Source organism: Echinops telfairi, unplaced genomic scaffold (assembly GCF_000313985.2).
Source record: "Echinops telfairi isolate 266 unplaced genomic scaffold, ASM31398v2 ScPeMD7_7424;HRSCAF=8462, whole genome shotgun sequence".
Classification (NCBI taxonomy): domain Eukaryota; kingdom Metazoa; phylum Chordata; class Mammalia; order Afrosoricida; family Tenrecidae; genus Echinops; species Echinops telfairi.
Window position 1 is genome coordinate 72,350,939 of NW_022111324.1, and position 20,749 is coordinate 72,371,687.

The window sequence follows — 20,749 nt, forward strand, 5'->3', positions numbered from 1 at the left end:
ACCCCCAAAAGGCATTGATAAATTTGGCGATATTAAAATGAAAATCCCTTGTTTAACAACAGAGACTTCAAAGTGTATAAGAACTAAGGCACACGAAGGGCTAAAAAAATCTTTGCAGCACGTGAAACCAGCAAGGCCCTTGTACTCAGTATATCCCCTACAAATCAACAGGTACAGGATGACTCAACGGATACACGGATGAGAGAACCAAACAGGCGCTTACTTCACGAGGTGGACGAACACACTGGCCAAGAAACATAAGAAGGTGCTGCTCGCCCGCCTTACTCACCTGGGAAAAGCACATTAAAATCCACAGTCAAATGCCTTTTCATAGTGAAGCACAAATAAATATCCTGGGGTCGCATGTGATTTCCCACGTCCAGAAATTCCTAGAAATACATTTTTAAGCTGCTCTAAACACTGCAGCGCAATCCAAGGGCTTATCACGAAGCAAATACTCATTTCACTGCCCTCCAAGGGATGATGCACTTGGCACCCCCAAGCCCCTTGAAACTTCTTCCTAGCTCTTTCCTGCTTCTCAGAAGTAAGTCACAGGGTTCACATAGCCCAGAGGCATGCATCCCTAAGTGCATATGATTTTTAATTCCCTTTGCTTTGTGCCAATGAATTAAAGAATGGGTATTGCTTGATGTGCCACTTCTTTCATTTCAGGTTTGCGAAATCCATGCACAGTATGGAGGTAGCCATCGTTCTACCTCCGCTTGTTCTAATCCGGCAGAGTATTCTTTTATACACACGTGCCATGATTTGCACGTTCAGTTGTTAGTGGAAACGTAGCTGTTGTTTGTTTTCTCGGCGAGGCCTCTTGTGGACAGTACTGAGATGACCAGCAGCGAGGACACTTGTACCTGGCTACCTGTTTCTGTTGCTACCTAGAGTGGAGGTGCTGCGCTGTGGACTGGGGGGCATGTGCTCAGTGTTAACAGGGGCCGCTGTTCCAGCTCCCACCAACGGAATTGTGAGCAGTCCCCAAATCAAGTAGTCAATGCTTGATTTTATTAATGTTTTAGCCACAGGTCCTTGAGTTCTCAAAAGCAAAAACCAAACCAACCAAACAACAACAGCAAAAACACCACTTAATTACCTACCAGGCTTCAGAAAGCAATTTGACTTTTAAAGATTTGTGAATTTGAGATCATTGGGGAAATTGGATTTGGTGCAGCGTTATGTCCTAGAAGACATCATGCCTGATTTCTTGCTTCCTCCTGGATAAGTACACTCGATCTTAATGATTTTTGTCTTGGAAGAGACTTGGAGTTCACCTCCGACCTTCTGAAAGTAGCCCTTACTGTCAGCAGTGATGGGGAGCTTCTTGTCTCCCGATGGGAACTCACAGGGAAAATAGAAGGTGTTGCTTCAGGTGCTGTTCTCATGAGCTCACTGGACATGCTTTGGTTCTACCCCAGGTCCCGATTGCCTGTTTGTTACAAGCTATTTGATGAGGACTTAATCCAGATATCACGCCATCCCATAGTTCAGTCACATCAAGCAGTGTTGTGCAATTGCTTCCACAATCAGGTTCAAAAACTTTCCATCCTTCTTTCACTCCTTAAGAGCAGCTCCCCTTACTGATACCCCCACCCCCCATACCCCTACCATCCGGGAACCCTTATTCTAGTGATTGTCTCTAAAGATTTACCCATCCTGGGTTTCATATACCTAAAAACATAGAAAAATTCATAACAGAGAACCCAGAAGGCTACCAACGATGACAAAAGACAACAGAAATAAGCCCTGATATGAAAAAAAAGGTAGAAAATAATTAAAATCCAGATCAAGCACAAAGTGTATCAGAGGGGAGATCAAATGATAAGGTTTCAACCATTCGAGTCAGATTGATCATTTTAATCTACTGTCCAGTCTTTTTAATACTCTGTCTGGTAACCAGGTGATTCCCATCCCTCAATTCTGGTGAGAGGGAAACCACCCGAGGCGTATTCCTTGTGCTTGTGGGAAAGCCACCACAGGTACTCCAGGGAGCAACAGAATCATCTGGAGTGTCTGTTAAGTTCAGATTCCTGTTGGCAGCTGGAAGCCATCCAACAGCTCCCCTGCACACAGACCTGGCACTCTGCTTCTCTTTAGATGGCAGCCTAAAAGCTCCATGGAGCAGTTCTGCTCCATCGCGAGGGGTCCCTGTGAATAATCAACCTTGATTCAGGTGCACTCAACCACAACATCATCGCATTAGCAGCGTCCCTGGGTGGTGTCAACGGTGACTCCCTTGGTGGGTGGTTCGAACCCTTCTAAAAGCATCTGGGAAGAAGGCCTGGCCCTCTGCTTCCCGAAGGTCATAGTCATTGCGATTAACCTTATGAGCACTTCTGCTACACACACACACACACACACACACGCACACGCACACACACACACACACACACGGGGTTGCTGAGCTGGAATCAACTCAACACCAACTGCTTGGTTTGGCTGTTGTTGTTTTAATTGCATCTGTAAGAGTGGGCCTGTAACCTATTTCTAATAGCCCCGTCAGGAAATGACCAGAACATCACCCTGTGTTGGGACAAGATTGCACTCAGCATGCACCAGGCAAAGGCTGGCTTAGCACGTGACAAATGTCCTAAGGCCCGGGATGGACTCCAAGCAGCCTGGAGCCTGGCGCGCACAGACTCAGCACGGGCTCCTGAGGAGGTCTGAATCACTAACAGGACTTACAAGGTGCCAAATGGGGAGTCACAGTCAGTCCCCAGCCGCTCATGACTGGCAGCCAGGCAGACGGATTACTTCTGCGGTGGGTTTGGAAGGACACCCGTGGGGTTCCCCCTACATTTTTCATAAGCAGCCAACCTCATTCTGGGTAGTTTCTGCCACAATCTGTTGAAGAACGGCTTTCTAGGGACACCCCTACCTCAGCTTGGTGTTCGAAGTTGCTAACGAGATGCTGTGACCTTCACCCCTGACCCCGCAAGGGCGCACACACATACGGAGTAATTGTTGTCATTGCTTTAAAATGACTCCCGACCCCCTTGGTGCCTGTATAGGAATTGTGAGATCCCAGCAGTGATCTAACGGGAAGAGATATTAAGATGCAGCTGTTGTGAGAAAAACACACACAGAAAAAAAACAAAAACAAACTCCCAATGAACTGATTGCTACTCATGGAGCCCTCGTGAGCGCCACAGTAGAGCCGTGCACCAGAGACTGTTCTAAGGAGATGGCCAAGGCTTTCTTCCGCAGTGCTTCTGGGCGGATTAGAATCCCAACATTCCTGTTAGCAGTTGGGCGTAGTCACTGGGGCTCCTCCCAGGGTCTTCCGTCAGGCTGCTATCCCACGGACTCTTCCTCTGCTCTACCACGGGGCCTGTGTGCCCGTCTGTGGTGGTCCAGCTGTCTTATCACAAGGATGATGGCAAGGATGCTCATTTCCATGGTTACCCTTTGCTTTATCTGTCCCAGTCTATTGCCTTGAACTTTATTGCCTGGAGACCCCCTCCCCCCCCCCCCCCCCCACACACAACTTTTAAGTCATGACCACATTTTAAGTCAAGAAAATGTTTCAAGAACAAAAACTGAACTCACACAGAAGTGACATGGGAGGGAGGCCAGGACAGCAGTATTTAATAATAAATAATTCTTATTTCCATAAGAAATAGCAGAGGTCCAGGAAACAGGCTGCAGCAGCCCCGGCTCGGCCCATCTTAGCAGATGGAAAAGGACAGGGAAAATCTTAGGGATGACATGCCAGTGCCTGCCCCGGGGGCACGGGCAGCTCCTCTGATCACCCGCGTCCAAGGCAACAAGAAAGAAGTTTAGATGATAGAAAATAAGCAGGAGGAGAAAGGGGTTCTAAATAAAACATGTTTAAAGCATCCATCTGTCTTAGTGGAGCCTGTGGGGCTGGGAGACAGCTCACCTTCCTATCTGAGTAACTGTTAGAGAGGAGTCTGACTGCCTTACTTCTGAAAGACACCGCGCCCCACAGTCTCAGTGAAGAGGGACTTTCTGCTCACCTGACTGCCAGCTGCAGCTGATGAGTCAAGTTGAATCTTTTAATTAAAAATTGATCATGTAATTACAATACTTACACTCACATGGCACCCTTTCCCTGGGAAGCTCTGAAAACTTCTTAACATCCAATTATTCATCTATTATAGGCCTCCATCAAATTATTCATCTATTATAGGCCTTCTGATTAGGTCTATGGGAGGCAAAATATTTGACTAAGTAGTTAAAAATAATACTTTTTTATCAAGTGAATGATCTTCCCCTGCCCCTGTTGCACCCTCCAAGGAACTGGGGTAAAGAGGGGCTCTGAGGACAGAGCAAGTCCAGGTCAGGGAGGGGACAGGTCTCCTCCTGTGCTCTCTATCACCTGTAATGGCACCAGGTGTGAGGGAGACCCAACAGAAAATGTGGGTGCCTGGGCTTTCTGGTGCACACTGAAGTGTCACCTCAGACGCTGTTAGGAATCCCTGCGCTCGCTCAGTTTGCAGAAGGCGAGGGTGACAGCGGAAGCCCAAGATCCATTTGCAAGGTTCCCACGTGATTAAGCCTCCAGTGAATCCCCTCTGCCCATTGACCAGGGATGTGAATAGCCTTGCTATCAGACAAAGTGCCCTGAAGAGCGGGTTCCTGCAGATGTGGTTAGGGTAAAATCAAACACATGATCATTTAAAATTTGTTCTCGTTTTTAGTATTTTCTGCTTTCTTTTTGATCGAGGTTTTTCTGTTTTATTTTGTTGTTGTGTTTGCGATACTTTTCTCTAGATGAAATCCAGGACAGGTACATCTACAGACAGTAACTGGATTCATGGTTTCTTGGGGGCATGGTGGGGAGGCTAAAATTCATTGTGGTGATGGTTGTACAACTATTTTTAACATGATTGAACTACTGAACTGTATGATATGTGAGTTATATGTCAATAAGATTGTAAAAAAAAAGAATACCAGTGCTTATACTTTGCCACCTTCTGCCTGAACAATTAGAAATTTATTTTCAAAGGTTCTCCAGGTGAGTCTAACATGCAGCCTGGACCACTGGTGTATAAGAGCACTAAACTAGGAGTCCTAGGCTCTGCTTACTTACCATGTCTGTGGGAGCCATTTAACCTCGACAGGCGGCAGTCTCTGCCTCTGTGAAATGGTACACTGGCATTTCTCTGATTCTAAAGCGTTCCTGGGGGCGTAGTGGTTTCACATTGGCTGCTAACTGGAAAGTCAGCAGTTCAAAACCACCAGCCACTCCGAGGGAGAAAGACAAGGCTTTCTACTCCTTGAAGAGTTACACTCCCAGAAGCACACAGGGGCAGTGTGTTCTGTTGTCCTAAAAGGTCACTATGAGTTGGAATCGACCCCGTGGCCATGAGTTGGTGAGAATGACTCCTTATGGTGGTGTAGTGGGTGACATGCTAGGCTGCTCACTACAAAGTCATCCGTTCAAAGCCACCAGCAACTCTGCCGGAGAACGAGTTGACCGACAGGGTCCCTGTGACCTGGAGTGGACTCCATGGCGAGTTTGGTTCCTTTAGGCAGTGAATGGCGATCCCCCAGGGTCGCCAGTTATCCCTAGAGAAAAGCAGGCTCCCTTCTCCAGGTGACACGGTGTCAGACCAGGTCCCTGCCTGAGATCAAAAAACACAAGTTTTGATCTGTAAGAATCAGCGGGAGTGCTCTGGTTTCCTTGTTTTTGAATGCCCAGTCCCTGGCCTCACACGTTATTTTAATGCAGGAGGTCAGATCCCCATTTGTACAAGTCCTTGATGCGCAGTCCCCGGCACATCCTTTGGGAAGTGGGAGCCTTCGTGAATAGATTCTTACCAAGTGCATTCCTAGCAGGATGTTTCCGTCCTGAGGCTATGGGTCACCTGTCCCCACCCCCCACTGCCATAGCTGGGCAAACTCATCCTTGACCCGCTGAAATGATCCTATCGGAAAGCACAGACCTGGATATGTATCCCAGGTCTGCTACTTACCATTGAAGGCACTGTGGGAAACTGAACTTTCCTGAGCCCCCCACTTTCTTCTCTACAAAACAAGGTGTGGTAGTGAGAGAATTTTACGCCAACTTGAAGGTGTGTCAAAGTGGAGGGGAGGAATCCAACCTGTCAATCAGGTCACCGCCTGATGCTGTCTCCCTGGGGGTGTGGGCTTCTCTAAGGAGGACTCTCCCACTTCTCTGTCCCTTCGCTTTCCTGCCTGCTGGGATTCTCTGTCACCAACGCTGAGAGCTGCTGGAGCCAGGCCTGTTTCACTGTTCTTGGATCCGCATGACTCAGCACCCACCGGCCGGCGATCTGCCTGCATTCTGTCTCACTGCCCCTGGCTGTGTGAGCATAAGAGAGACTGTCAGACTAGTACTGGACTTACGGACTTGTACTGGATTAGGCTGAGATGCTTTCTTACAGACAATTAGTTCTTGATATAAAGCTTTCTTATGCATCCATGAGCGCCACTGGATTTGTTTCTCTAGTCAATCCGGGCTAACATAAGGGAACACAGCCACCTGGGCGGCTTGAGGATGGTGCTCACTGCCAGTGACTCCGACCCCAACTCAGGCAACAGCCTGGGTTAGAGCAGCACGGTCCCACATGGTCTGTTTTTATGGTTATCTATCCAGAAGCAGCTCATCAGACCTTTTTTCTGCAGAGCCCCCGAGTGGGATTGAACCATCCACCTCTGTTTGGGTTAGCAACAGGCCAAGATGCCTTCATCAAAGAGGACTGTACAATAAAGTACCAAACTCACTGCCATCAAGTCCATGCCAACCATAGCGACCCTCTACGGCCCTCTAGAATGGACTCAGTGGGTTTCTGAGACTGTTAACAGTAGAAAGCCTCGTCTTCCCTGGAGTAGCTGGTAGTTTCGAACTGCTGACCTGGTGGATCACAGCCCCACTTGTAACCGCTACGAAGCACAGGCGTCCAATCCAATTCTGGCTCACGCGGCTCCCAGGTGTGTTAAGAGTAGAACTATGCCCCATAGGGTTTTCAACAACAGGCTTTTCGGAAGTAGGCCTTCAGGTCTTTCTTCTGTGGGGCCTCTGGGAACATGTGTACTTCCAATGTGTCAGTTCAGCTGAATGCTTAATCATGTGGACTACAGAAACTCACTGTTGATGACTCATAGCGACCCTACAGGACAGGGTAGAGCCGCCCCTGTAACTAAGTATGGGAGTAGAAAGCCCCATCCTTCTCCCTCAGAGAGGCCGGTGGTTTTGAACTGCTGATCTTTGCAGATCACAGCCCAACATGTAGCCGCTATGCCACCAGGGCTCCTAAGCAGTTCTAAACAATAAACTAAGATAATTAGAACTATAGAAGAAAGGTGTACTTTGGGCTTTCCTTGAATACAAACACTAAAAATGGTTAAGGCCGACTTCCCGTAAAGGCTACACATCGTTAAAGGCCATGAAAGTAAAGGCCAGAGAAATTTCAAAAACCTGAAGGAAGTCCGTGTGGTTGTTGCTGCTGTTGTCCGGTGCCCTCGCGTGGCTCTGACCCATCCGCACGCAGTAGCCCGAAGCACACGGAATGAGCGAGCGCTGCCCAGCCTGCTCCTGCATCTTCCTCACAGTGGTTCTGATGCCTGAGCCCAGCCCTGCAGCCACTGTGTCAAGGGCTGCCCCTCCGCATTACCAGGCAAGATGCCCCTTCTCCAGGGACCGGTCGCTCCCGACATCAAGTCCCAAGTCTGTAAGATGAACTCCTGCCATCCTTGTTCTACGGAGCCCTCTGGCGGTGGAACTAGCCGTGGCTAACGGCTCACATGAATGCTGCAAAACGTTGGCCAGACACCTGTGGCGAGGTTTTGTTTAAGGGGGTGGGTGGGAATCAGGTACGGGCAGAGGCAGGTGACCTTTGTCAGACCACGGCGAGGATGAAAAAACCCAAGCAAAACCTCCCTGGCGTTGAGTTGATTCCCACTCACAGTGACCTTGGAGGACAGCCTGGAACCGCCCATACGGGTCCGGAGCCTTGACACGTTCATGGAAGCGCACGGCCACTCCTTTCTCCCAGACAGCGGTCTTGGGCTCAAACTGCTCACCTTCGGCTTAGCAGCTAAGCATTTAACCACGGCGCCCCTGGGCTCCTTACCAAGGGCCACGTGCTGACACAGACAGGCCAGGCAGCAGCCAAAGGAAACGAGTTGCTCGTGTGCCAGGGTCTTCCCTGAGCCCCTCATTCCTGAGGGCTGCGGGCTCCGGCGGGCAGCCAAGAGATGGTAGCGCCCACAGAGGGTTCCAGGAGTGCTGGTGGCATAAAAGTCAAAGCATTGGGCCAACAGAGAGTTGGCAGATTGAACCCACTGCTTCCATCCAGTGCCCCTATGGGGCCCTTGTGGCCATCCTGTAGCGCTATCCGGAGACGGGCGACTTGTTGCCACAGGTGAGTCAGGGGTAGAGAACTTTCATTCTGCCAGGGACATCTGGATATTTATAACATCATTCGAGGGCCGTGCTGGTCCAATGTTAACTTATGTAATTCATCCCAAATGCTCATGTAAGGTGCCCTGGTGGCATAGTGGTTACATATTGGGCGGCAGCAAAGACAGCAGTTCGAAACCACAAGCTGCTCCTCGGGAGAAAGACAGGCTTGCTACTCCCACAAAGAGTGATCGTCTCGGAAACTCACAGGGGTGGTTCTCCCTTGTCCTGTGGGGTCGCTCTGAGTTGGCCTTGACTCGAAGAGTGTGATGGCGGGACTCTCTCTTTGGCGAGGTGTGCAATGTGAGCGGGGCGGATGATGTCCTAGGTTGTATCCGGCCGGCAGGGCGGCCGTTCCCCATCCCCTCTGGAGGCAGGGACTTGCAGCACTGGCCTTCCCAAACACAATGGCTGTCGCTGTGATCCGTCCCCACACCTCCCACCTACAGCGAGGGGTTTTCTGATGAAGCATGGACATCTCAGACGGGGCTGTTCTTTGGCTGCTGGACAAAGCTCGGGAGTTTAAACCCAGTTTGTTCCTTCCTATGGCTGCAGTACCTTCGACTCTTGCTATTCACTCGGTGCTGAGGGTTGGGTGCTGTAGGGGTGCCGGGCATTGGTGAGGGTCTGAAAGAAATAGGCTCGAGTCTGTGTCCTGCCCCCTCCCCCCAAGTGTGTGTTCGCGACTCCTCCCCTCTATGCCCATGGTTAGAATCCCAGGGGAGCCGTGGTCTTCAGGCAGGATGAACGAAGGATGTACCTTGAGCCGAGCTCTTTGGAGATATGAAAAGGATGACGCAGAGCAAGTTAAGAAGCAGAGATGCAGGAGAGAGAGGCTGGGTCATGGGAAGTCTGCCCAGTAGCTGAAGCTCAGAAAAGCTAGGGATCTTCTTCGACAGCATAACTTTCCAGAGCTCTCTGGCCTACAGTCTTTTCGGGGGCGGGGCGGGGGGGAAGACTCAGACTCAACCCACCCCTATCCCCACCCCTGCCTCTCTGGATCATTCTAGGGCCCCACCCCCATCCCCCAGGGCAAACACTGGATGGAGAGGAAAAACCTCTCCCTAAAGCCAGCACTCTGAATTTGGACTCTGAGGCTTCTAAAACTGAGCAAATGAAGCTGTGTTCATTAAAGCCTTCCACTTGTGGCACTCTGGTGACAGCCGCAGTTGGTAACTAAGACAGGTGCCATTCTCACCGCTGGGAAACCCACTCCAAGTGCAGGCCTGCTGCAGGGGGGGCAACAGTTCGAATGTTCACTTGATGTGTGCGCTAAGCAACCCTTTCACCTCCTCTCTGTTGGCCTTCTCAGTTTCTCTCTTGCTCAGAAGGAGCTGACGAGCCAAGTGGAGGGGAAGGATTCCCTGAGCAAGTCCCGGGCTTTGTCAATCCCTGTTAACATGAGCAAACGTCCCTGGAGGCTCTCTTCACGGCACCACGTGGGGGTCTGAGACAGTCTCTCTTGGTTTTAAGCTGCTCTGGGAACACGCTCTAGAACACTCACTGGTTTAAAAGTTAATCTGGGGGGCTCCTGTGTTGTGAAAATACATTCTTCCAGGGATTTTTTTTTTTCTGCCAGAAATTTACTTGAACAGAGTGACCAAAGCAACCACCAGCTGTTCTCGGAGCGATTCGGAGACAGGAAGAAAAAAAGGAAAGGCTCTTCTTCCATCGTGTTGGCGAGAGCTCTGTGATAAAGCCTTCAAACACGAAACCCCATCTCATCAACAGCTGCCCCCACAGCACAGACTGGAGAAAAGGCACAGAGTAAAGACAACAGAGAGCACTGGTTTTGGGTGCACCCAGGTGCCCCAGGGACACCGGGGACCTGCCAGAAGCAGGAGGAGGAGTTAGAGGGCATTTCAGAGGAGATGGAGGAGAGAGTTGTAAAACACCGTCTCAGAACGTAAGTTAGGCTCTCACCGAGGCGGGAGCAGCAAGTAATGACTTATGTAATCATTCTTTTCTTTTCTTAAGGGAGAAAACTTTAACTTATTTTACATATATTTTTCATTTTAATAAATCATTTCATTGGGGGCTCTTCCAGCTCTTATAACAATCCATACATCAATTATATCAAGCACTTTATACATGTTACCATCATCATTTCCAAAACATTTTCTTTCTACTTGAGCCCTTGGTATCAGCTCCTCTTTTTTCCTCTCCCTCCCCCACCCTCATGAACCCTTGATAATTTATAAATTATTTTTTATTTTCATATTTTACACAATCTGCTGTCTCCCTTCACCCAACTTTCTGTTGTTTGTCCCCTCAGGGATGTGTGTTGTACGTTGTTCATTGTTATCAGTTTCCCCCATCTCCCCCTACCTTCATGGTATCACTACTCTCATTATTGGTCCAGAGGGGTTTATCTGTCCTGGATCCTGTGTCGAGGGCTCTTATGTATGTGCTTCTACCATGTGGGCGTTGTTGCTTCCCTGCTAGATGGCCGCTTGCTTTAACTTTAAGACCCCAGACTCTTGTAATAGTTGGGCACTATCAGCTTTCTTCACCACATTAGCTTATGCACCCATTTTGTCTTCAGCAAAACAACTGTCTAGCGAGCATAACCGCTCACATAAGAGCTGAAATACTTTTAAAACACTGGTGCCCGCTGTGGCCAAACGATGGAGAAGCCCCGGTGTCGGTCAGCAGCTGAACTCACTCCAACTCCATGGCCTTCAAGTCAATGCCAACCATAGCGGCACTAAAGGGCAGGGACGCCGATGCCCCTGCGTGTTTCTGAGACTGTAACTCTTCACAGGAGTAGAAAGCTCTGCCTTTCTCCCAAGGAGCTGCTGGTAGTTTCAAACTGCTGACCCAGTAGTTAGCAACTCAATGTGTACGCATGTAACCACTAAGCTACCAGGACTCCCAAATCTTGGTCTAGTCCCACAGGGTCTTATGCAGCCACACGAGGAATGAAGTTTGAGATACGCTACAACGTGGTGAGCACTGAAAACTCAATGTGGCAGGAACTGAAGCAGACACAAAAGGACAAATACAGTAGGATCCCAGGAAAACCGGGAAATGCTTAGACAGAAGGCAGATTGGAGGGAACTATTTCCCCGGGGGAGGGGAGCTGGAGAGCTACTGCTTAAGAGCGCCGGGGTCTCTGGGGGTGATGGAACTGTGATGGAAGTAGTGGTGATGGCTGCTCAACCCTGAGGATGCCGATCAAGGTCGCCACACTAACAGCAGGGCTTAAAACGGCAATTTCTTGTCTCTATGTCATCACAGCAACTTAAAAACCCAAAAAGAAAACAAACACGAGAGAGCGGACAGGTATGCTCTATCCCAATCAGAATAAGAGATGAAGGGGGACGTGTTATGAACGTTCATAATAAAGAGGCTTTGGCAAGACAGCCTCACTATTCTCTCTCACCCCCAGTGCCCCAAGCCACCAACACATCTGTTCGTAGTACCAGGGGCTTCAAAAAGTTCATGGGAGAATTCCATCAGCTTTCAAGCTCCATTTTGTCATGAATTTTCTGAAGCCACCTTGTAAGTATGATGTTGAATGACCTCTATTTTAGTCTCGTTGCGCTATTTTTAACGCACTTAAAATATATAAATAAGAAATCTAAGATGTGTTGTTTTACAATGCGCCAACAGTACCAAAGCCTAAATTGCAGCCTTTGTAAGGCTTTCAGGGTGGGACCAGCAGCGTGGCCTGTCCTGATCTGACAGATGCAGCCCATCAGTGTTCTAAAGGCACATTTAAGGAGCTCTCTCTGGTGGTACAGTGGAGCCCTGGCAGTAAGTGTTGGACGGTTAACCCTAAGGTTGTAAGTTCAAATCCACCAGCTGCTCCATGGGAGAAAAATGAACTTGTATGCTCCCGTAAAAGATTTACAGCCTTGGAAACGCTATATAGGATCAATAGGAATTGAAATCAACATGATGGCAGTGGAGCTTTGTTGTTGTTGTTTTTGGGGGGAGTAATGGCATTGTTTTTGTGTGTGGAGGGGGTTAGGGGTGGTGGTGTAATGGCACAGTGGTTAAATTCTGAGTCGCTAACATAAAGGTTTGTGGTTTGAACCCACCAGCCACTGCTTGGGATAAAGATGAGGCATTCTGCTTGCTTCTGTAAAAGTTCCAAGTCTTAGAAACACTACAAGGCAGCAGCTCTCGCCTGTCCTACAGGGTAGCTAGCTATGAGTCAGCAGAGTCAAAGCCAGTGGGTGTGTTTTGGTTTATGACACGACAGTTACATACAAGCCTGAAGAGAGAGAAAAAACTGTCTTCACACTAGTTCCAACTTTGTTACTTACTCACCAGCTGCGTGAACTTCACAAGTGAACCTCTCTGTACCTCAGTTCTCTAATCTTGAGATGGGGACAATAAGAGTCCTTTTTTTTCCTAATGGTGGTTGGACATGTTAAGTGAGCTAGTGAATCTGAAAGCACCTTCAAACTTTATAATGAGTTACAAAAATATGATAAATTACTACTTGTGGTAGTTACCTAATCTGGTGTCAATTTGGGACTCCAGAGGATTAAGAGTGAAGGGGTGGAGTCTTGTCTGTCAATTGGGCCATAGCCAATGAGGCCTCTGTGTGGGCATGACCTTCTCTGGAGAATTCTGAGAACTCCTGTATTTCCTCCTTGAAAGCGGGCGACACACATTCTCTCGGCTCACTCCCAGACAGACACTCTACTGACAAGACACATGGCACTACGCTAACAGACCCCTGCCCTGGAAACCGGAGAAGCTACATGGAAACCCTTGCCAGCGCTGAGATGGTTATAACACCACTGGATCCACAAGCCTTCTAACCCACTGGCCTGTGATCGTCCTGCATCTGGCATCATTTCATATATTTTGTAACTCTAAAAAGGACTTTATAGATTGGTATCAGACATATGGTCTAATATCAGACTTATGGACTTGATCTGGACTGGGCTATGTTCTCTCAATATTCAACTACTCTTGTATATAAAGCTCTTTCTTATACACGTGAGTGTCCATGAATCTGTTTCGCTAGTCTACCCAGACTGACACACTGGTACCACTACCACTACCACTATTTATTTCTACTACTACAAGATTTCATTAGCCTTCCAGGAGTGGCTTCACAAGGGAAACGAATGAAGTCAGCTTTGACAAGTGGCCTGGCCTAAGTCCTAATCAGGGCGCCAAGTCCATTTTCACCAAGCAAGGGAGGAAACGTGTAACTTCTTCGCTGCTGTGTGGAGCCATGGGGCAGACTTCCAGATGTCCAGAAACTACGTAGAAGGCGGAAGGCCTGGAGCATTCAAAGGAGTCATTACTGCAAACCTCTACCCCAAAGGTTGGCGGCTTGCGCCCATCCAGAGGTGTCTCCAGAAGTAGCCTAGGGATCTGTTCCCAAAAGTCACAGCCTCAAAAACCCTGTGGGGTGTACAGTGGACCCCCAGAATCCCACTGGACTTGATGGCCGCTGGTTTGGCTTGAGTTCAGAACCTTCCCCAGGATGGGCTTCGCCACCGTTGGAAAAACAAAAGGGATCTCTTTCTTTGTACAGACCCTTTGAAGACCGCTAGCACCACATGGTATTAGCATAAATACAGCCCTGTCCGGAGAGGGGCAATCTTGTTCTTGCATGAACTCTAAACCACAGCCACTGCCATCAAGCCGATGCCAACTCATAGTGACCTAGAGGGCAGGGTCCAAGTGCCCCTGCGAGTTTCTGAGACTGTGAACAGGAGTCATAATTAAAATGACAGGGGAATCCTCATAACTGAGAGATACCCAGGTAGCAAATTTTGGTTTCTTTGTTCTTGGATGTCTGCGGACCTGAGGCTACAGGCTCATCACGGAGTTGTCTGTGTGTCTGTCTGTCACCCAAGTAATTTTGTTTTGGAACCTGTATGTCACTAAACAATCCGAGTCAACTTCAGTCTTACTTCTTCCTCCTGTGTTAGCCACTCAGACCAATTGCTTAGATCCGAGCGGTGAGGAATCTGGCGCCTACCCTCTCTCTCCCTCTCTTTTTCGATGTTAACTTCATGTATTTATTTTGGTGTTTAACAAGAAACATTCTGTGTAGATGCACAACCCGGCTCATCAAATCAACTCAGTACGGGTATCCCGTTAACCCTCGCTTAAAAGGGGGTTGTCTGGTTTGTTTTCCCCCCTTCCTGCCTCCCACCTCTCTCCATATTTCCTGTCCCTCCAGCTCCCTGTCCATATCCCAGTCCCCATCCCTGGCCTCCTGGTCATCTTCACAGTGTGAAAGTATGAAAACGACTTTTCTTTTGCTTTTTAAGAAGGGCATCATGAAATATGTGTCCTGATCAGATTGACTAACGTTACTGAGCATAATGCTCTCTAGCTTGTCCCAGTCTTGTGGGGTCTGAGGGTCGTGATTGTTTTATTGATGTAGGAAAATGAAGTCCATTGGGCCAGATTGTATTTATCCGTTCATCTATAACGGGAGTTTGGGTTGCTATTATGGACAGTGCTGGGATAAAGATCGGTGTGAACATGTCTGCTGTGTTGTGTTCTTTCATTCTTCGGTGTATACGTCCAGTTGTGTGGCTGCGGGATTATAAGGTTTTTGCATTTGTTTAAGGATGCGCCACCCTGATTTCCATAGTGGCTGCACAGTCCCACCAGCAATGTATGAGTCAGTGCTCCAATCTCTCTGCATCTATATATTGTTTTCTATTTTTTAAAATTCTGCTACGACTGTTGGTAGGAGGTGGTATCTCATTGTTGTGTTACTTTGTATTTCTTTTATTGCTAAGGAACTCAAAAATGCCTTTATGTGGTTGTTAGCTGCCTGGACTTCATCTCCAAGTAGCTTTAAACAGATAGCATCGCTTCGAAACACACAGCTTGCATGAGCTGCATGTAGCAGAGAAAAAGCCTTTCTAACAATCTTAACTCTTATTATAGGGAGCCCTGCCATGGTTACGTGCCTGGCTGTGAACTGATGACACGCAACCACTGTCCGTGGTTGGAGGCCACCAATGGCCAGGAAGAGCAAGATGGGGCAGTCTGCTTCCACAGAGATTACAGCCTTGCAAACGCTAGGGGCCTTCCACAAGCTCCTGCAGGGTCACTGGGAGTTAGAACTGTCTGGATGGCAATGTGTTTGGTTTAACCTTCCTTAGGTTTACTTTGTCTCCCCTTTTTAGCCTACAGAATAGAAGTAAAGCGAGCAAGTACTCTAACAGAAAACCCATCCTCCATCTTTACCACCCTTTAGAATTTCAGAAAGGAGGAATCTCATAGGGGCCTAGGATGTGCTTATAGAATTGAATTATTTTGAAGTCTCATAAAGAAAAACACAGTAAATCAGAAAGATATTTTTAAAAATCATTATTATAGAAGCTCTGCCCCCAAATAAAATCAGGAATAGTAAGAAGAGAAACTGAAACTCATTCCTCACTTGTGCCTTGTCCTATTGCAGCTTCCCTGGTCCTCTGCGCCCCCCCCCCCCCAACCCCATCAACGATGTGGCGTCCCCATCAGCTACACGCAGGCATGTTTGGAACCCTCAACGCATCCACCGAGAGCAAAACAAAGTCTCAAGATGGTTCAACAAACCGACTTAGGGATAATGGCTCAAAGTACATGATTATCTTGTCACAACCTACAGTTAGGGCTAATTGCTAGAAATGCATGTCGACTCTGTCACTCTGTCACTTGCCTGACACCCCCCTTCCTTTCCCAAAGTGGACCCGGTTGGACACAGAGCTGATAAAGAGTAATTGAGGCAATCCTCAGAGTCACATACATCTTCTGTCTCCTTCTGCACAATTCAGGGGAACGACACCTCGGCTGCACTCTTTATTGCGACACATGAAAATGAGTTCCCAGACTAACAATAACCAGCCCTCCCATGAGCGGAGTTGCCCTCTTGCATTGACGAGGATGGTGAGGAACTGGGATGTAATTGACTTTTACTCCGAATTCTGAGAATCGCGTTTCCCTGCCCCAGCCCCCACGGCAGTCAGCATGCAGGCCAAGGCCTGAGACTGGGCGCTCAGCCCGCCACGGCCCACAGCCCGCGCCCGGTAGCCCGTCTTTGCCAGCTTGGCTACAGGGGCCGCGTGCACAGGGAGGACAGCACAGTACCTTCTTGCACACAGATGGGCTTGTCGCTTGGGATCCAGCCGAGGGTCCCGTTAAGATGCTTTATGCACAGTCTCTTTGGGGAGCCCTTCAGCTTGAATCCGTCTTGACAGCGATACCAGGTCACAGAGCTTTCAAAGAAAACACCGCCGATGGGGGTCCGGAAGCCATTGTCGGGGACGCCGGGGTCGGCACACACATTCAGGTCATCAAACCCTATGGTGACAGAGAGGAAAAATGCTACTGAGTATATTCTCCTGGAGCCAGAGGAGGGGTGGGGGAGGGGGGGCTTCCTAGTAAATGTAGACCCCGTGTTAGTTCATACACCTAGGACCACCCCAGCGACACCAACCCAAACCAAGAGCATGCCCGTGCCAGGACACATTTCCCCCTGCCTTTTGTTCTTTGCTCATTAAGGGTCTTCCAGTCCATGGTCAAGAGAGCCCTTCACAGTGGTTTATAGAGTGGGGAAACTGAGGAAAATAAGCAGGCAAAAAGAAAAACAGACAGGTGCCACGGCACGAGGGCTTAAGGCTGACGGGGCACCTTAGAGGCGAGGGGCCCAGGGCCTGCTCAGGAGGTTGGGTAAGATTTCAGCAGCCCTCCTGACATCCTAATGAGGAACAGCATGAACAGCCAGAGGGCTGAGGGGTGAGTGTGGAGGGAGCAGCAAGGCAGGGGCTAGTCATCACTCCCTCAGTTACAACCCAGGAATGGATCCATGTGCCCCCCGCGTTGGAGAACCCCAACACCCACGCCTCAAGGCCCAGTTAGGTGTCTCCTACTCTACAAACCATCCTGAACCCTACCCTCCCTCCACCCCCAAGACCACTAGGTGGAGTGCACCGTGGCCATTCTGGTCCCAGCCCCTGTCCTGTAAGCATGGCCTGTGTGGAGCTATCCTGTCTGAAGGCCGCCTCCATGCCAGGCTGTGAGCCCTCCAATTGGCAGGCCCTTGACTTTTCTATCTCTGTCCCCAGAATACATCGCAGTGCCCAGCAGAGAAAGTGTTGTGTGTGTGTCTGCTGGATAGGGGAGTGGGTGATCCCAAGAGGCCAGTGTGGGGCCACAGGGCAGGGCATGCCTCAGCTGGAGGAGGTGCATCAGAAGGGCAGGCCAGAAAAGGGATGCAGGAGCTGGTTTGGGCAGCGAGGAGTAAAGAAAGGATTTGCTGGGAGTGCTCTAAAGGAATCCACCCTGGCAGGGAAATTACATCCCCTTCATGGAGAATCAGAAATGCCTGAGTGCTACCAAGGCATTCTGCCCAAGCTCATCATGGCTCTCAGGGCCTTGCTGAGCAGTTATGCAAACATGCAGAACTCTACCTGGAGGGGGGTGATGTGCTTCGCCACTCCCACCCCTTCCCGCTAGCACAGCCTGCAGGCGCCAGGTCTGCTGACCACTGCCAAGTCCTGGCAGAGGGGTGGAAACAGCGGGCGCCAACAGCGTGGCATCTCACGTATTCTCTGTCCAGGCCCTCAAAGTCAGACCCCCGGAGGATTCACCTGGTTTCTAAGAGATGCAGACATCAGCCTAACCACGCAGCAGATCCACGCTAACATACGCTGGTAAAAGACCCTAAGTGGTAGGTCGAGCAGGCCGCACCCACTCCCTCTTTTGTGTGCGCATGCATGCGGGACGCTCTTGCTGCCCCTCACCTGGCCTCTAGAGTCTGGACATTCTGCCCGTGCCTGTGTGCTGAAGGGCAAAGGGCAAAGAGGGCACCGAGGCGAAAGTGCGTACTTTGTTTTTACAGAGATTGACAGGTCTGTTTGTGAGGCAAAGCCTCACAGAGGTCTGTCTGTGAGGGCAGCCTGAATCTGACACCAGACTGCAAGACCAGAGGCTCAAGTCCAGTCAGGGCCGGCAATCTACTTCCAAAAGAGCAGCCACAGAGCCTTGTGGGGTCACCAGGGGTCACAGTCAAACTCAACGGCAATGGTTTCACCCTGTTTGTTTTGCAACACACGTGTGATGTTTTAACATCATCTTGCCTTCTTGGCCCTCTCCTCATCCATGGCCACGGCCTCCCCTGAACTGTTTCCGAAAGAAAGGAGTCCCCCCCAAAAAGGGACTGCTCCCCCAACAGTGTAAGCAGAAGGAAGATGTGTGTGTGTGTGTGGGTGTGAGTGGGTGTGGGTGTGCAATAAAGAACCGGGAGGTCCATGATGGTTGCATGTTTTCCTTTTGAGGGGAAGTACTGGAGATGGTCACGTGCTTCCTAAGTGACACGTATCCATCCTTCCTCGGGAGAGCCTGACTGGATGAGCCGTTTCAGGGTAGGCACTGGCTAAGCATGGCCATGGTGGCACTGAGGTGGCAAAATAGGAGCACAGAGGCTCCTGACTTATCACCACCAAGCAGGGCAGCACCGACCTGCACAGCCTGGGACCCAACCCAGGGCAGGGGCTGGACATTCTGCCAGTCCATAGGTGAAAGCTATTTTCTCTCTTTCTCTCTCTCTCCTCTCTCTCTCTCTCTCTCTCTCTCTCTCTCTCTCTCTCTCTCTCACACACACACACACACACAGTCAGTTAAAACCAGTCCCTGCTCTATTAATATTACAGAGAGGAGTCTGTGTCAGACAATGACAGGCCAGAGTGGGACAGCCCTGCTGTCACAGAGGAGGGGCCAGACTTGGGGGGAAAGGCTCGAGGTGAATCCTAGAGGTCTCAGTGTGCAAACACTGGCCAGTCCGGAGGGGGAAGAGTATTGCTTATAAAGGGGACAACTTGTTGGTCGTAGTCACAGGTGCCCATGGATTGATCTTGACCCAGAGAAACTCTTTAGATGGAATGGTAGGTGCGAAGGAAGAAGCCGTTCTGCAAGGGCTGAAGGCAAGGTGCCTGCTGGAGCAGGAGCCCTGGGGATAAGGACAGGAAAGGGGAGGGGGCCTGCATGGAGCTGTCCAGTCCGCTGAGGGAAGCAGCCTGCACCATCAGGCACTCAACACAGACAGGGCTGGGCAGTGCTGCTGTGTGCATTAATACTGAACTCATTGGGCATGGACTTGAACCAAGGCGGGGAAAGGAGGAAAGAGGATTTGAAACAGAGGAGACTGGGACCACCAGGTCCACATCCTAGAATGGTCCTGAGGTGGAGGTGTTGGTCGGTGCACACCTGACAAGAGGCAGGAAGACCACGGGAAATCGCTCCCTCACCACAGGCTACACTCCAGGATCATGGGGGCAGCTGCATGCAATGGCAGATCAACATGAGCCAGCCTCTGTCTGGAGGGTGTGTGGCCTAGGGACTTGTGTGTCTACAGAGCGCTCCAAATGATCCTCAGCCATTTAGTCCAGCGCCCATCTGAGGGCAAGCGTTTCTGAGAAGTGCCGATGTTCAAGTCCACTGCAGCACTCCAGGTGAGCAACAAGCTGAAACAAGGCAAAGGCAGGGGACTAGAGAGGGCGACAGGAGAAACGCAGGCTCCTTGGTGGCATGGGGGTTAAGTTATAGGCCAGCTGTGGGAACTTGGAAGAAAGCCCCGACAACTTGCTTCTGTAGGATCGCTGCCCAGAAACCCCCACAGGGCAGCTCACCCTAGTGCGGCAGGGTGGCTGGGAGTTGCAATGACTCAGTACACACAAGAGACAGTTGAGATTCAGAAGCACAGAACATGGCCCAGTGGATGGGTATTGTCGAGAGAACAAATGAGGAGAGGGAGAGGCTCTGGACAACTAACTTCCAGGTTCGGAGTTCAATGACCCAGTTGGTGGTGGTGTCAATCACATAGACAGAAAGACCATAATGGGTCCCAGACACCAATGACAAGTTCTTTGTGGACATGGTAGATGGGATGCGTTGGGGGTCAGTGGGAACTGAGTCACCCTGACTTGGGCGTGAGCACAAAGTGTCCCTAAAGGCATGGGGGACACACTCCCATGGGAGCCCAGCACCTGTGAGAGGAGGTTCCTGTGAGGGCTGAAGATGCACCCACATTCAGGGAGCTAGCAAAGATGGAGAGGCCTCAGAGGACATGGAGAATTAAGAGCCATGGAGAAAGACCAGGTTATGTCCCCAAAGCCAAGATAAAGAGTGGCAGGAAGGAGGGCATGAGCTACTGTGACAGAGGTCAGTCAGCCCGGCAACTGCTGGCTGGAGAGCACTGAGGCCCTGCCCCAGAAGCATCGGGGAGGACTGGGGAAGAGAGGTGCTTAGTGGGAACCAAGGAACACAGAGCGGTGACTAGATGTGGATTAGGGACCCTTCTCACTTTCACTACCAGAGTCCTGCACGACGGGGTAGACCTGCCGGAGTCCTGCACGACGGGGTAGACCTGCC

General features: G+C 50.0%; 1 protein-coding gene across 3 annotated transcripts in view; it reads right to left on the bottom strand.

Annotated features, from left to right (window-relative positions):
* SUSD4 (sushi domain containing 4) overlaps window positions 1-20,749 on the bottom strand; it is a 202,220-nt gene that overhangs the window by 81,856 nt on the left and 99,615 nt on the right. For all 3 annotated transcript variants that reach the window (XM_045298095.1, XM_004700157.2, XM_045298094.1), the window contains exon 3: window positions 16,469-16,681. In XM_045298095.1, coding sequence (XP_045154030.1) covers window positions 16,469-16,681 — 213 coding nt within the window. The remainder of the gene's footprint in view (window positions 1-16,468; window positions 16,682-20,749) is intronic.